Source organism: Orcinus orca, chromosome 9 (genome assembly GCF_937001465.1).
Source record: "Orcinus orca chromosome 9, mOrcOrc1.1, whole genome shotgun sequence".
NCBI lineage: Eukaryota > Metazoa > Chordata > Mammalia > Artiodactyla > Delphinidae > Orcinus > Orcinus orca.
This window is the reverse complement of record NC_064567.1, coordinates 86,081,193-86,094,463: the sequence shown is the minus strand read 5'-3', so window position 1 is coordinate 86,094,463 and position 13,271 is coordinate 86,081,193. Positions and strand designations below refer to the sequence as shown.

Sequence of the window (13,271 nt, the reverse complement as noted above, 5' to 3'; positions counted from 1 at the left end):
ATGTCAGTCTGTTTGAAGGCCTGCAGCCCTACTTTCTTTTGATGCAATGTTTCTCATAGGTTTCAGCCTCTATGTTACAAAGTTCACTCTATCCAATTACCATTATACCCTTGGAGCCTAATAGCAATGCACAGTAAATCTTTTCTGAGTGAATCCTTACACTGCCTCATCCTTTACCATTTACCCAGTATCCACCAATACATTCAGCAGAATCATTTAGTATTTATGATATTCCCCATAAATTAGCTATGGTTAACATCATTATTCCCACTTTCCAGGTAAAGAAACTGAGGCTCAGGGAGGTTAAGTGACTTGCCTAACGTCACATAGCAAGTACATGTCAGTAAGAAGACCAGAACTCAAGTTGTCCTTTCCAGTCAGCCTTGCTGTCTCTCAGAGCTGAGAGAGTTATCCAAAGAGGACCAAATTATATAGCTTCCCCAAGGGTACAATGGAAGAACCCATCGATTTGAATTGAGTAGAATCCATTTAGATTTCTTGGTGGATACTACTTCCTTGCCTCCAAGTGAAATGAGTATGGTAAATGTAGACCGCTGCACATCTCTGAGGTTAGAAATTACTTAGCTGCCACCTTTTTCCCCTGGTCTCGTTACCGCTGAGACCAACTGGGTCTGTTTGTAGATTAGCTGGAGAATTTGAACTTCAGGCAAATGAACAAATCAAATGTCTCACAAGGAGTCCTAGGTGTCTGGAATTTGCCCTCTTCTCTGATCCAACAGAGCTATGACCTTTGGATTTTGAACTATTGTACACGTTGAGAAAAGTTGTGCTGTTGCAATGAAGGAGAAATGCGAAGACATACACATTAGCTAAAGTAGCACCTTCCTTAAATGCCCATATTTCAGATCTGTGGTCTCTGAGAGACACTTCCAGTTTTTTATTCATGTATTTATCCCAGCTTCATGATGGAATATTTTATATGTGCTCAATATTGTGCTAGGTGCTGGGATCCAACAATGAATAAAATATAGACTCTGCTGTCAAGAATCATCAAATATAAGAGCTAGAAGGAGAACAAGAACATGACTTATTTTCTGCTACAAAATCACGCTAGGGGACCAGAAATTAGGTTGTCTCTAATGCCGGGGTGAGATCACCCTCTGGAGATATGTCATTGGTAAACATACAGGCCCAACCAGATGCTGTAGTTTTTTAACAATGGGCTTATACAAGAAATAAGCACATTAGCACCTACATATTTTAGTAAACATTGACTCAAAGATAATGGTATTTTTCAGCAACACAAGTCAACTGAAATAAAAGAGAAACATGTATTTCTGGGAGTCTATATCTGCTTGGTATTTTGTCATTTTTACAGTAAATCTGAAATTGATTGGATTAAATCTGAAACTGAATGCTTGTTCTTAATCTTTGATGATTCTGCTTGTTCCGGCTAATTTTTGCAACTATTCCTTTCCCTCTAGGAGATGATTGCTCTGTTTTCAGTCATGATCTTCCCAGTTATATTAAAGATAATTTTGAGTCCGCAAGAGTCACTGAGGCAAACTGGGAGACTATTCAAGGTGGAGTGATAGGAAGTGGCTGTGGGCAGCTGGCACCCTATGCCCATGGAGACTCACTCTATTTTAACGGCTGTCAAATAAGGCAAGCTGCCACCAAACCTCTGGATCTCACTCGAGCAAGGTAATACAACTCCCAGGTTGTAGTCCAGACATAGAATCAGTCACAAGCGCCTCATTGTCTGCTGTTAGCCATGATCATGAACTTTATGGCACGGGTGTCACTAAGCAGTGGAAACCTAAATATCATCTGAATTTGGTATGAAAAAGCATTATATGTTTTCACAACTCAGAATTACGCTTTGCTTAACTTTAGTGTAGAATTACCTTGTATCTCTTCACACACACTGGCTGAGTGTTGGTAACATAGGCATAAGCCTGGAGAAATGGCCAAATATAAGAAATGGATAAGTGTATCACATCAACATGTTGAACATCATGAACTTATACAATGTTAGAGGCCAGTTGTATCTCAATAAAGTTGGCAAAAATAAATAATTGGTTATGAATAATCTATATAATTTAATATGGAACATATGCAAGCATGTAAATGTGAATGTGAAGAAGATTCGTAGTAATGCAAACATACATATTCCTGTATTTAGCATATGTAGCTATAAAAGGAAGTAGAGGACCGATGGCTGGATGGCTGGGAACTTTAAAAGTTCACATGCTTTATGAACTGCACGGTAATGCAGAATAGAGAGGACAGAGAAAAAGAGACCCAAGAGGGTTCCTTCCCCATCTGCCCTTCCCAGCTCTACCACCTTAGCCAGAACAAAAACAGCTTATTGTCTGTGTAATTCAAGAAGAGATTGCAAGGCTTTATAAAGGTTGCAAAATACTAGACTACTCACTGAATGCTGAAAAGTGCGTGAGTATTTTTGAGAATTAAATGTTGGGTTAGTTGGAATGTAGATGTTTACTTGAAGCTTAATATTAGTAATGTATTTTCAGAGGCAGAAAGGCAGGTTGGGGGGCCTTCAATATGATAAACAATAAAAATATTAAAAAATTAATTCCTGTAGAGTAACCATATAACTAACCATAGACGCCAGAAGTTGTTGTGTCCACCCATCCCCAATTTTTTTCCTACCAAAAAGATGTACATCATCTAGATCAACCTGATGTCTTCCTTGACCCCCATATATAGCTACAACTAGCCACTTAGTTAATGATTGCACACCATGTCATGCAAGTAACTTTGCTTTAAATTAATTAATGCATTTAAATAATGCATTTACCAGTTTAAGTCAGGCCCTTTATTTGACCACCTGTTAATCACTAGGAATCTTACGAGGATAGATTTCCTATGTTTAAAAACTGTATCTTCTAAGGGCAAGGATGCCTGTGAAAAACAAAAGGACACGTCAAACACGATAGCAGATATTGTCCAGAGCCTGTGCGTCTAACTCAGTTTTCCCTCTGTTCTGATCTCCAGACATCCTTTCCTAAAATAAACATGATGATTTATCCTTGTCCAGATTCTGTCCAGCTTGAAGCTATTTGTAAAAAGCATGTAGCATAAATACTGTGGTTTTATTTCTTGTCCTCTCCATGTCCTCAGCTGCCTATTTGGCCCATATCACTTTGCAGAGAACAGAAGGTGTTTCAGGAGAAATACTCTAACAAGATTTCTAATATCATAAGAAGAAAAAAGATCTTTGAAAGTCAAAATTTTCACTGTGGAGAACACCAGCCTTCTGGGCTTATTTTTCATATGTATGATGTAAAAGATAAGGTCAATAAATTTTGTTATTTATGTGACTTAGTCATAAGACTGGATGCTTCTATTTTTACTATATTATGAACGTGAAAATCATGGACTTTAGGAACGAGAAAGATAAAAAAGTAGAACGTATAACTCCTTGAATACTTCCTGACTTTTGTTTACACATGGTTTCCCCTGTGTTTGTTCAGCAAAATCATGTTTGTTTTGCAAATTGGGAGTACATCGCAGACAGACAGCTGCAACAGCGACCTGAGCGGCCCCCACTCCGTGGACAAGGCCGTGCTGCTGCAGTACAGTGTCAACAACGGGATCACCTGGCACGTCATCGCGCAGCACCAGCCGAAGGACTTCACACAGGCTCAGAGGGTGTCCTACAACGTCCCCCTGTAAGCAGTCAGAGAGCAAAAGCATGGTGTCACACATGATCCTAACAATAAACAGAGTTTGGTGAAGTTACTGAACCAGCGCCGCAAAAGTAGGTGGTGGCAGAACCAAGACTAATCCAGATCTCCAGAGTTGTGTTACCGTTTTCTATTAGGACAACAGGCACAACTGGGAGCCAGGATAAGGTCGAGAGGGAAGAGAGAAAAGCAATTAAATACAAGGGTGTGTTGTGCATATTTCCCTCCCAGTAACCAGTGTTTCTAGTCGTTTAGGAAACAACATTTTTCATCTTCTGCTGGGTACACCGGTTTAAAAATTTGCTGAGGATAGGCAGCTTAGTCAGTTTTGCCTGGCATGGTACCCCAGCGTCTAGTACGGCGCCCCTCACATAGAAGGCACGTCACATTTGTTGACTAAAGATGTGACTCTTCCAGGTACTCGTGGAGCAAGGGGAAGAAGGGAGAGACATGTAGAAGGATTGCAAATCCTTGAGTAGCCAATAAAACTTGATGCTGCTTAGGAGAATACTATGACCTGAGCAAATCTAAATTCCATACCCAAAGTTATGTTGATTAAGATTAGACTATTGTAGTTGAAGTCTGGAAGTCACCTACCAGAAAGTTCTCTGTGTTCTAGTGTTTAATCTCTCTGTCCTTCTATCTGTGACCCAGGGAGGCACGGATGAAAGGAGTTTTATTGCGCTGGTGGCAGCCACGCCACAATGGAACAGGTCATGATCAATGGGCTTTGGACCATGTGGAGGTCGTCCTGTGAGTATCTGATACATAGCATCTCATGTCCATTTCAGAAAGGTTTGAAATTTCTTTGATACGGCATGCTCCTTAATTCAGTAAGAACTGTCCCTGATGAGAAACCCCCATGGGACCACTTTGGCTTATACTCTTCCACAATTGCAAACTACAGCTCTAGTCAACAGTGAAATAACAAAGCCCCAAATATAATTTAATATAACTTAGAAAACTTCAATAAGCAAAGGTTTATTTAAGGGTTTGACAATATTAATTAAATTGGATCGAACAGAAGTCTCCAGGTAAATGGGAAACAATGCCTACTACCAGATCTGAGTTGCCTTATAAAATGGAATGACATCCTGAAAAGAAAAAGGATCTGTACTGGTCTATGTACAGAGTATCACTAGGACATGTGCCCAATTACAAACACCTGTCCTAGCAACAGATGCCTGGGGCATTCTTCCATTTAATGACATGGTCAAAACGAGAAGAAAGAATTTGTGGTTTCAGATTCCTCGTGACCGATCCCAGCGCCTAAGAAGTGAAGGGTGTTCCCCATGGTTTTTCCCATAGAATAAAGTTGTCAGCGCTCTCACCTAACTGGGTTGACTGTTCCACAGTGAGATGACTTGCTTTTTCTCTAACAATCTAGTTCCTGTAGAACTGGAATGCTTATGTCTCGACGGGTTCGGACTGATGGCTCCAAGTGGTTGGCAAGGAGAGGCGAATCTTCTCGGTAGATAGGTTCAAATGTTCATTCTGTTTACCAGATCGAAAACGAAATCAGTCCCTTGGCTGATTTCAGTCATTTTGAAAGCAAATTTAAGTGATTAATTGGTAGGACACCTACCAGATTTGTTTTCTTTCAATCATAGCCATGAGCTGAATCTTTCAGTCTTGAGTTAGCCCTCGTCTTAGTTTTCACTGAGGCACCTGCTTGCATGGCATCCATGTCAATCCCCAAATCCAAGAGCAACCCGGTTCCTACACAAGCTCCCACTGTGCGCTCTGCTGCTTTGGAAAACTTGCTGGGCTCTGCCTCCATAAGATAAAGTTGAAGTTTAAAGTAACAGTCCAGACTCACTTGAATCTATATTATGAGGCTGATGTTTTACTTAGAGTTTGATTTCCTCAGACTGCATTATTCCAGGAGAATAGACTAACCTGGGCTCTAAAACGAATGATGTATGGTAAGTTCAGAGAGAGCGAGATCCAGACAGACCAAAACCCAACCCTCTAGCCATTATGCTCTGGCTACTTTCCTTTCAGAGCAGCGCTTCTCAATCTGATTGAACATCAGAATTACTTAGGAGCTTTTGGAAGCATCAATGAGTGTCCCAATGTCCATGCCCATACCTACGGGTTAGTTGCTTTAAATTGACCTTCTGTGAGACCTGAGCATCGGTCTTTTTTAAAAGCACCTCAGTTCATTCTAATAAAATGGTTGAGAATCAAATTTAGAGTCAATAACCAGTTTTTATCTTTCAAGTCTCTTGCCAAGACAGTTTACATTAATGGGGCTTCCTGTGCCTGACAAAGCATTACCAACTTTTATGGAAAGTTCAAAGCTTGACAGTCCTCAATAGAAGGCAGGATGCTAATACTGACCTTGGGTAGATACGACAATTGTTAACATGTCATGTGTTTGAAAGGATATTTCTTATCCCCCCATCCAACCAAGCAATTGCAGTTATCCATTTTGGATTTCAAAGGCATATTATCACCACAGTTCCCTCCCGTGTACTAAGATTAAAGAGTAGGTGGGGTCAGAAGTACAAATATACTCTCTGGTGTAAAATAACCCCTTTACAATTTGGGAGCAGAACAGAGTTGACCTGCTGCCTCAGAGGTTCTCACCACACAGCTCCCCAGGGAACCTTCTGGTATACCTGCTGTTGGTATTAATTTTTATAAGCAGTAACCAGAATCATGATATTATTACAAGGATAAGGTCAGATTATATAAGATACCAGAAACCTAGCATTTCTGGTATTCTTCTGGAGCAATAATCTGTATTTATAAATACTTCACTTTTATTCCATCTCCAGAATTTTAAGACTTCAAAGAATTTAGCACGTAGGCACCTGTCTGCTCTTATTCTGCATGATTGTTTCAAAGTCTCAGGGCACTAAAACATTTCAAATGAGAAAAGAGCATTGCCACACATGCAGAGTATTGCATGACTTGAGTTTTATTCAGTCTTTTGGTGAATAATTTTAAATTATAACTTTACACGTGTAACCGTAAAATTTTATATATTTATATAAATATGTGTGTGTATTTATATAATATGTTAAAATTTGTTAAAACTAAAGGAGTCACTTTGTTTTCCTTCTTTTTTGGAAAGAAGAAATACTTCATAAAGCTGAGTTCAATCAATGAGTTGTTTAAAAAATACGGTACAAAGAAATTATATTTTCAGAACTATGTTTTTGATGTTTTGCTCTTGTCTTAGGCTTTAATATTTCTATGCCACTGTATTCTTTCAAACTGCTTATTTTCAGAAGAGTCGCAAAAAGTTTTAAGGCATTTGCTAGTTAATATGCCCTTAGTAGCTCTACAAAACAGTTACTTTAATTCATTCATTTGATGAGCTTAAAAATGAAGTTCCAGATAATTCAGAAAAATAAAATATAATAATTTTTCCAAGTGTCTTGCAACCAAGTAAAGCACAAAGAAGCCAGCCAAGGTTCATGTCACAATTCACAAATATTACTAATTATAACTTTGCTGCAGTAGATGTATATTTAGAAATGGAGAGGTGGAATACTCCCATAAAACCCTATTAAATTCAAAATATCCTCCTAATTAACTATACTTTTGTATAATAACACTTAGTTATAGGAACTAGTAATGTTAACTCCTTAAGTGTGGAGGGAACAGGAGGCTGAGGTGCATATCTCAAGAGATACAAGCCCTGCCTAATTGAATGCCACAGATAGGGCAACTAATATGTTTTTTGCAACCAATGGTTGGGGGTATACATTTTTAGAATATATTTTCTTTTCTGAGTAAAGATTGGCCCTAATCTAGCTTTATTACCATAGTTTAGCTTTTGTGCATGTGCACTAAGGACACATGCTAAAAACTCCTAGAAAGAAAAACTGTGGTCACGCATGGTATCTTGAGTCTAACGTCAGTACTGCCCATATTAACCAAGAAGATACATGAGTTTGATGAGAAAAAAATGTAGCACTTTTGAAAATATTTCAGAGTTTAGGAGTGCATCCTAAATGAGCAAGATAGAGAATATATTTTTAATTTAATGGTTTAATTCTAAAATACTCCATCCAGAAGGATTTGGGTTTCATAAATATGGATATACAGAATAAGCCCCACACCATAAAGATAAAAACCACAGTTTTAGCATTTAACAAGCGAAGTCACTTATGCCTTATGCTTGTTTGAGAGTGTAATCTCCCCACTCTGATGATGTTTTTCAATAAAACCTGCACATGAAAAGCACTTCATGATGATAAGCCCTTGCTAATCTGCCACAGAACAGATGAACTGAATTGACAGATCACTTTTTTCCAGCCTCACTAGCTTACAAAAAGTCCTCATCCGTAAAGTCTGAGTGATGCAGCTTAACACAGTCATTGACAATCAAGCATCAGAAACCTAATTTCTCTGAATTCATTGGCTAGTGTAGAATATTTGTTTTTCAGTAAATGTTTTTGAATACATTTGGGCAGATCCCTCACAAGATCCATGCTGGTGGGGTTCTTCTTAGGATAAAAGGGAATCCTTTGTCTTATTGCCGGGCACTCATCCTTCTACCCTAAGAATCTCCCTCACCCAACTCTGCATTTCATTCACACATCACATTTCCTGTGTACGTGTCTAAGTCACAACCTGTCATGTGTACAATGAAGCGGGCCAATTTTTGCATGTGTACCTTGAAAGCAAATTGCTCGGTAAAGAGTCAGCCTTTGTGAACTGATTTACTAAAAAGTGAATTATTACCACATTTGCTGAGAATTGGAAATGAATATGCTGCTAACTATGGTCTTAAAGGCATTTATCAGATTTTATAATATGAGTTCCATCATGGCCATTCCCTCATGTATTCATTATCAAGATACTGTCACATTTTTGGCACAAATGATTTATGGAGAACAGCATATTACATTTGTTGCAAAGCATATTTATCCTTTATTAAATTTGATTGTGTTGTTTGATATAGAGGACTTACGTATTTTTAAGAGCCCATTCCTTAATATATTCAGGAATAAGTATGTTCTAAAATGTAAATAATTGAAAAATCAAATAATAAAATTAATGGTAGTTATTAAACTATTACTTTCATATTTATACTTAATATGCAACATTTATGCCAAATGTAGTACTATAGCTACATGTACCTTGACATACGGTTATGAGCAAATATTGCATGTTGCATTACATAGAAAAGTTAAATATATGTATATATTAGGTATAGAAGAATAAGAAATAACTTCTTTAATTTTTATTTTCAAAAGAGATGAAAAATCCTTTATCGCATCTAAACCTGATCAGACTTTTATGACTAATCACAGTGCTGCATGTGTTGAAAGGCATTTTTTAACTTGTGTTATATTTCATTATTTGCTGTCATTGGTTTTCCACTAGAGTAAGGTAAGTCTTCTTACTAATTCCGGGGAACTGTTTACTAATAGTTTCATCAGTGTTACCTACATTAACTGAGAAGTTTTGTAGAAGACCTTTGCAACTGAAAAAAAACCTGTGAAAACAAAGTTATATGGGATACTGAAATATACTGGAACACTTGAAACCTAGATCATGTAAACTCAGAGTTCAGCCAAATTGTGGTAATTTTCTGATGTATACAATAAGGGGCACAAGAGCATAGATCAGAGTACCAGTCAGCATTCCTTCATTTGAATGTTTGACTCTGTGCCTGGGATTTTGTTAGGTGCTCTTGAAATGTTAACAGTTTGTAAGTTTGTTATGAGGGGAAAGTGAAAATAGAAATGTGTGGAAAAGAGCTCAGGGCTTTGATTACATGCAGTGTCTTTCAAAAGATCTCTTGTGCTGGACATGAGTGAGGATGCCTAGACTTCTTAATTCTATTCTAAGTTAAAAAACGAACAGGCAAAAGGGAATGGGTTTATTCATAATATTTGTGAGTTCTAGATGATATCCTTAGGTAAGATTGGCCTTTTTAAGTATATATTTCCATTTGCTCTCTAATAGAGATACTTTAAAACTTAGGAAAGAAGGTAAAATGTTTATCATTTATTAAACATCTGCATATTCTACTAGAAGCTTTCATTTAATCCTTACAATTCCCCAAGGTACACAATATCAGATATTATTCCTATCCCCAGTCAGCAGGGAAAAGAAAAATGAAACCTTCTACATTTGTGAGATGTATGAGCCCACACTAATCTACATGTAGCCCTCCTGAAAACACATGGCCTTGAAAGTAAACTGTACTTTCTTTTTTATATGCAGGGCAGTTTCATTGATTAGTTTCAGTGGCAGCTTCCCATTCTACTCTCATTAGTATTTCTCTGAAAGATAATGGCAGTCACTGGATTCTTATTTTTGCATTGATATAAAATATTATTTATTGTATCATTTTGTTTTGATGAAAAATAAATTACCAAACAGTAAAAATGCCTAAATTTCTGTGAGTTCAAATTACTTCTGCCAAGTCTCTATCTTCCCCATTTCCTTTAGAATCAATTAAAAATCAGTCAAATTTTTTCATAATAATAACCTAAGATAGTGGCTCCAGTGAAGAAGAGCAGTTCGAGAGAACAGTCACTAGTTCTTGAAAAAACTTACAATATCCGTATTTCCTATGCAGAAACAGGGAAACATTTTATTATTCCATATGCTGTCTAAAGTCCCCAAATTCCCTCAGTGATAATGGAAATTTAAGTTAGCATTTCCAAGAAGTTATCGTTCTCCCTTCCTTCAGTGACTTAACTCATTAATGGGAGTTTATAAATGGACCTAGTTCTATTCAGAATCAAAGCAAATTGATAAGTACTGTAGTTGATATGCCTTGGGATGAATATTACCTGCTTTCACTGGAATTATAATAAAAATACTTTCCCCTATAATCACAGTGAAGAAATAAATCCTTAAAATTTTCCACCACACCTTAATTATTTTGGTTATAAGTTTATCTATAACTATACATCTACATGTATCAAAACCAAAAATAGGCTCTCAGATCTGCTTCACAAAAGAAGATAGTAAGCATGAGATCTTTAAACTTGTTTAACATTCCCCTAATGCCCAATCCTATAACTTAGACATTTTAGAAGCCACAAGTTTAATAACCATGACAGTTTATTAAATGGTCTTCGAAGCAGGCAGCACTTCGGTATAGCTTCCCATGGTGCTTGATTTTCAAAAGCTTATGAACTGGAAAAGTCTGCTTTGTTAGGTTCCAACTTAACTGTCTCCAGAGATATTTATGCTTTACATAACAAAATTACTAGTTAGTTTCAAGTGTGATTTGAAAATGTGGCCATTTCTAATGTGACTACAAAACACTAGACATCTATAGCAAATGCTGAGTGCATATCAACATTCGCAGAGATCCAAAGATATGCTACTGATACGAAAATGTATTCAAAATTAAAGGGTATCCAATGAATCAAAATGCCTCCTAAAGTAGAAGTCAGCTTCCAAAGCTGGACTGATCGATTATCAAGGTATTAAAAGATCTGCAACCTGTTAATATTTATTTTCTCACATACAAAAATGAAGAATTTAAATCAGTCCATAGTAAGTAAATAGTTATATGGAGAAGTTGCTTTAAAGCCATTAAACATGCACATCAACTTTTGTTCAAATTAAATGTTCCTTTGTTCCCGGATATTGAGGTCACTTTCATGTCCATCTCGGTCACATTAAGGTAACTAAATATCTTGAGTGTTCTGAGTTTATCTTTTTTCCATGTAAGATATTTTAACTATTTTAAATTCTCTTTGAGTACCTTATATCTTTAAATGTGTTTTCAACAGAATATTTTCATTGCTTTAACTTTGCAATTATTCCTTATAGTTAAAGAGTAATGATTTACAACAGGAATCCAATCAGTAAGTCACCATAAGTTCAACAAACATGCCTTGACCCCCCAGGGGTCAGGCAGGAGGCTCAGCGCTATGATGTGGGGCTGGAGGGAGTGGGGCCCATCCACGACACCCACCGCAGTTTAGTCGTGGGGAGCCAAGATGTGAACACAAATCATCTCCACGCAAAGCAGAAAGTGAGCAGTATGAGGGTTCACAGGAGGGGGGGAAATCCCTACTGCAGGGGGTGAGCAAGAAAGAAAATGTGATACTTGAAAAATAAGTAGAAATTTGAGGAAGCTGTGTTGGGGATTGTCCAATAAGGCAGATGGAAGGGGCTCAAGGTGAGTTTGAATAGAGATGACTGTGTGAGGTGTAGCGGATGAAAGGACTTGAAAAACAGAGTAAGGTGAAACATGTGGAGGACTTGAAATAGCTGGCGAAGTTGACTTACAAGGATTATGAATGGGGTATTTTTGTTTGTTTTTTTTAACAAGATAAAGCCAGCATTTGAGGGAAAGTTTGCTAAACTGGTGTGCAAAATTAATTGTACGTATATGTGTGGGAAGATACACACACACACACATACATACATACAATTGCACATTCGGTGATACTTTCTTAGTATTTCATAGTATCTTTTCAGTGATGTTTCTTTCATAAGGGGAGAGAATGTGGAGGCTAGCTTAGGGGGCCACTGTAATAGCTCAGGGAAATTCAGGGAAAGGGCCGCAAGATGTCCTAGGATGCTGGCAGGAAGCCAGCTAGTGCCAGTCCCAATCTTCTGTGACCAAAGAGGTGAGAGGATTCTTTCTCCTGACACTTGGTTAGTTCAATACATTAGGTCGTTGTCCGTTTTTTGTAACTAGACTTTACATAGGCAGCAACTAGTACTTATAGCAGCTGATGAATAATGGATACATTCATTTTCTTCTTCAACTATGACATTGAGACGGGTCAACTTGGTTGATACAGGGGAGCAAGGAGGATAGTCAAGCTACCTGAAGACGAAACCTGATTTTTTTCTTTTTCTCTACAGTGTCTTCAGAGTATATTTTTTTTCCATTCTATAGTTTCTAGTTAGCATTTTTATAGTATAGAAATCCAGGGTGAAAAGTTATTAGCACTTTATTTTGCAAAATATATATCAATGTGATGTCTTCTTTTTATCAAGTTTTCAGCACAGATACTATTGCTTTTTGATTAAACATATCTGATGAAGTTCACTTTATGCATTTTCCTTTGAGAGATTTTATTATAAATCTTCTTTTCGAATGATCAAACATCTAGAAAATCCTATTTTAGAGGTTTCTGTATGTTACAAGTGTTAGTATAATATCCTAGGTAAAACAGTATCATTTTACACCTTGCCTGGTCTGTTGATCATTAATAACTCAGAAGAATACACTGCTCGGTGCAAAATTATCCATTCCCACCTCTTCACCGTGACTCAAGTTCATGTCATGTTGACTGACCTTCATGGTGATAGCACATCACATGACATTATCCTGTTCCATACGCATTTTATGTTCCCATAAAATTAAGGAGGAAAAGACTTTAGGACCAGACAGTATTCAAGAGACTCAGTGAATTTGGAAAATACTAAGAGGCTCACACTTAAAAACCACACTTCAGTGCTACATAGAGACATGTTGTCACTCCAGTCCATGTGTGAAAAGAGTCTGATTCTTGTCAGTGACCTTATGGATAATGATCCTTTTTAAATTACATTTTCCATACCAGAACTTTAACAGCTGTCTCTACCAGTATCGTGCATATTCCTACAAGCTCCTAAAATCCATTTTCAGTATTTTTATCAGCTTCACGT

General features: G+C 37.3%; 1 protein-coding gene across 1 annotated transcript in view; it reads left to right on the top strand.

Annotated features, from left to right (window-relative positions):
* RELN (reelin) overlaps positions 1–13,271 on the top strand; it is a 509,830-nt gene that overhangs the window by 494,682 nt on the left and 1,877 nt on the right. The window contains exons 61-63 of the mRNA XM_004263378.2: positions 1,446–1,665; positions 3,462–3,659; positions 4,329–4,427. Coding sequence (XP_004263426.2) covers positions 1,446–1,665; positions 3,462–3,659; positions 4,329–4,427 — 517 coding nt within the window. The remainder of the gene's footprint in view (positions 1–1,445; positions 1,666–3,461; positions 3,660–4,328; positions 4,428–13,271) is intronic.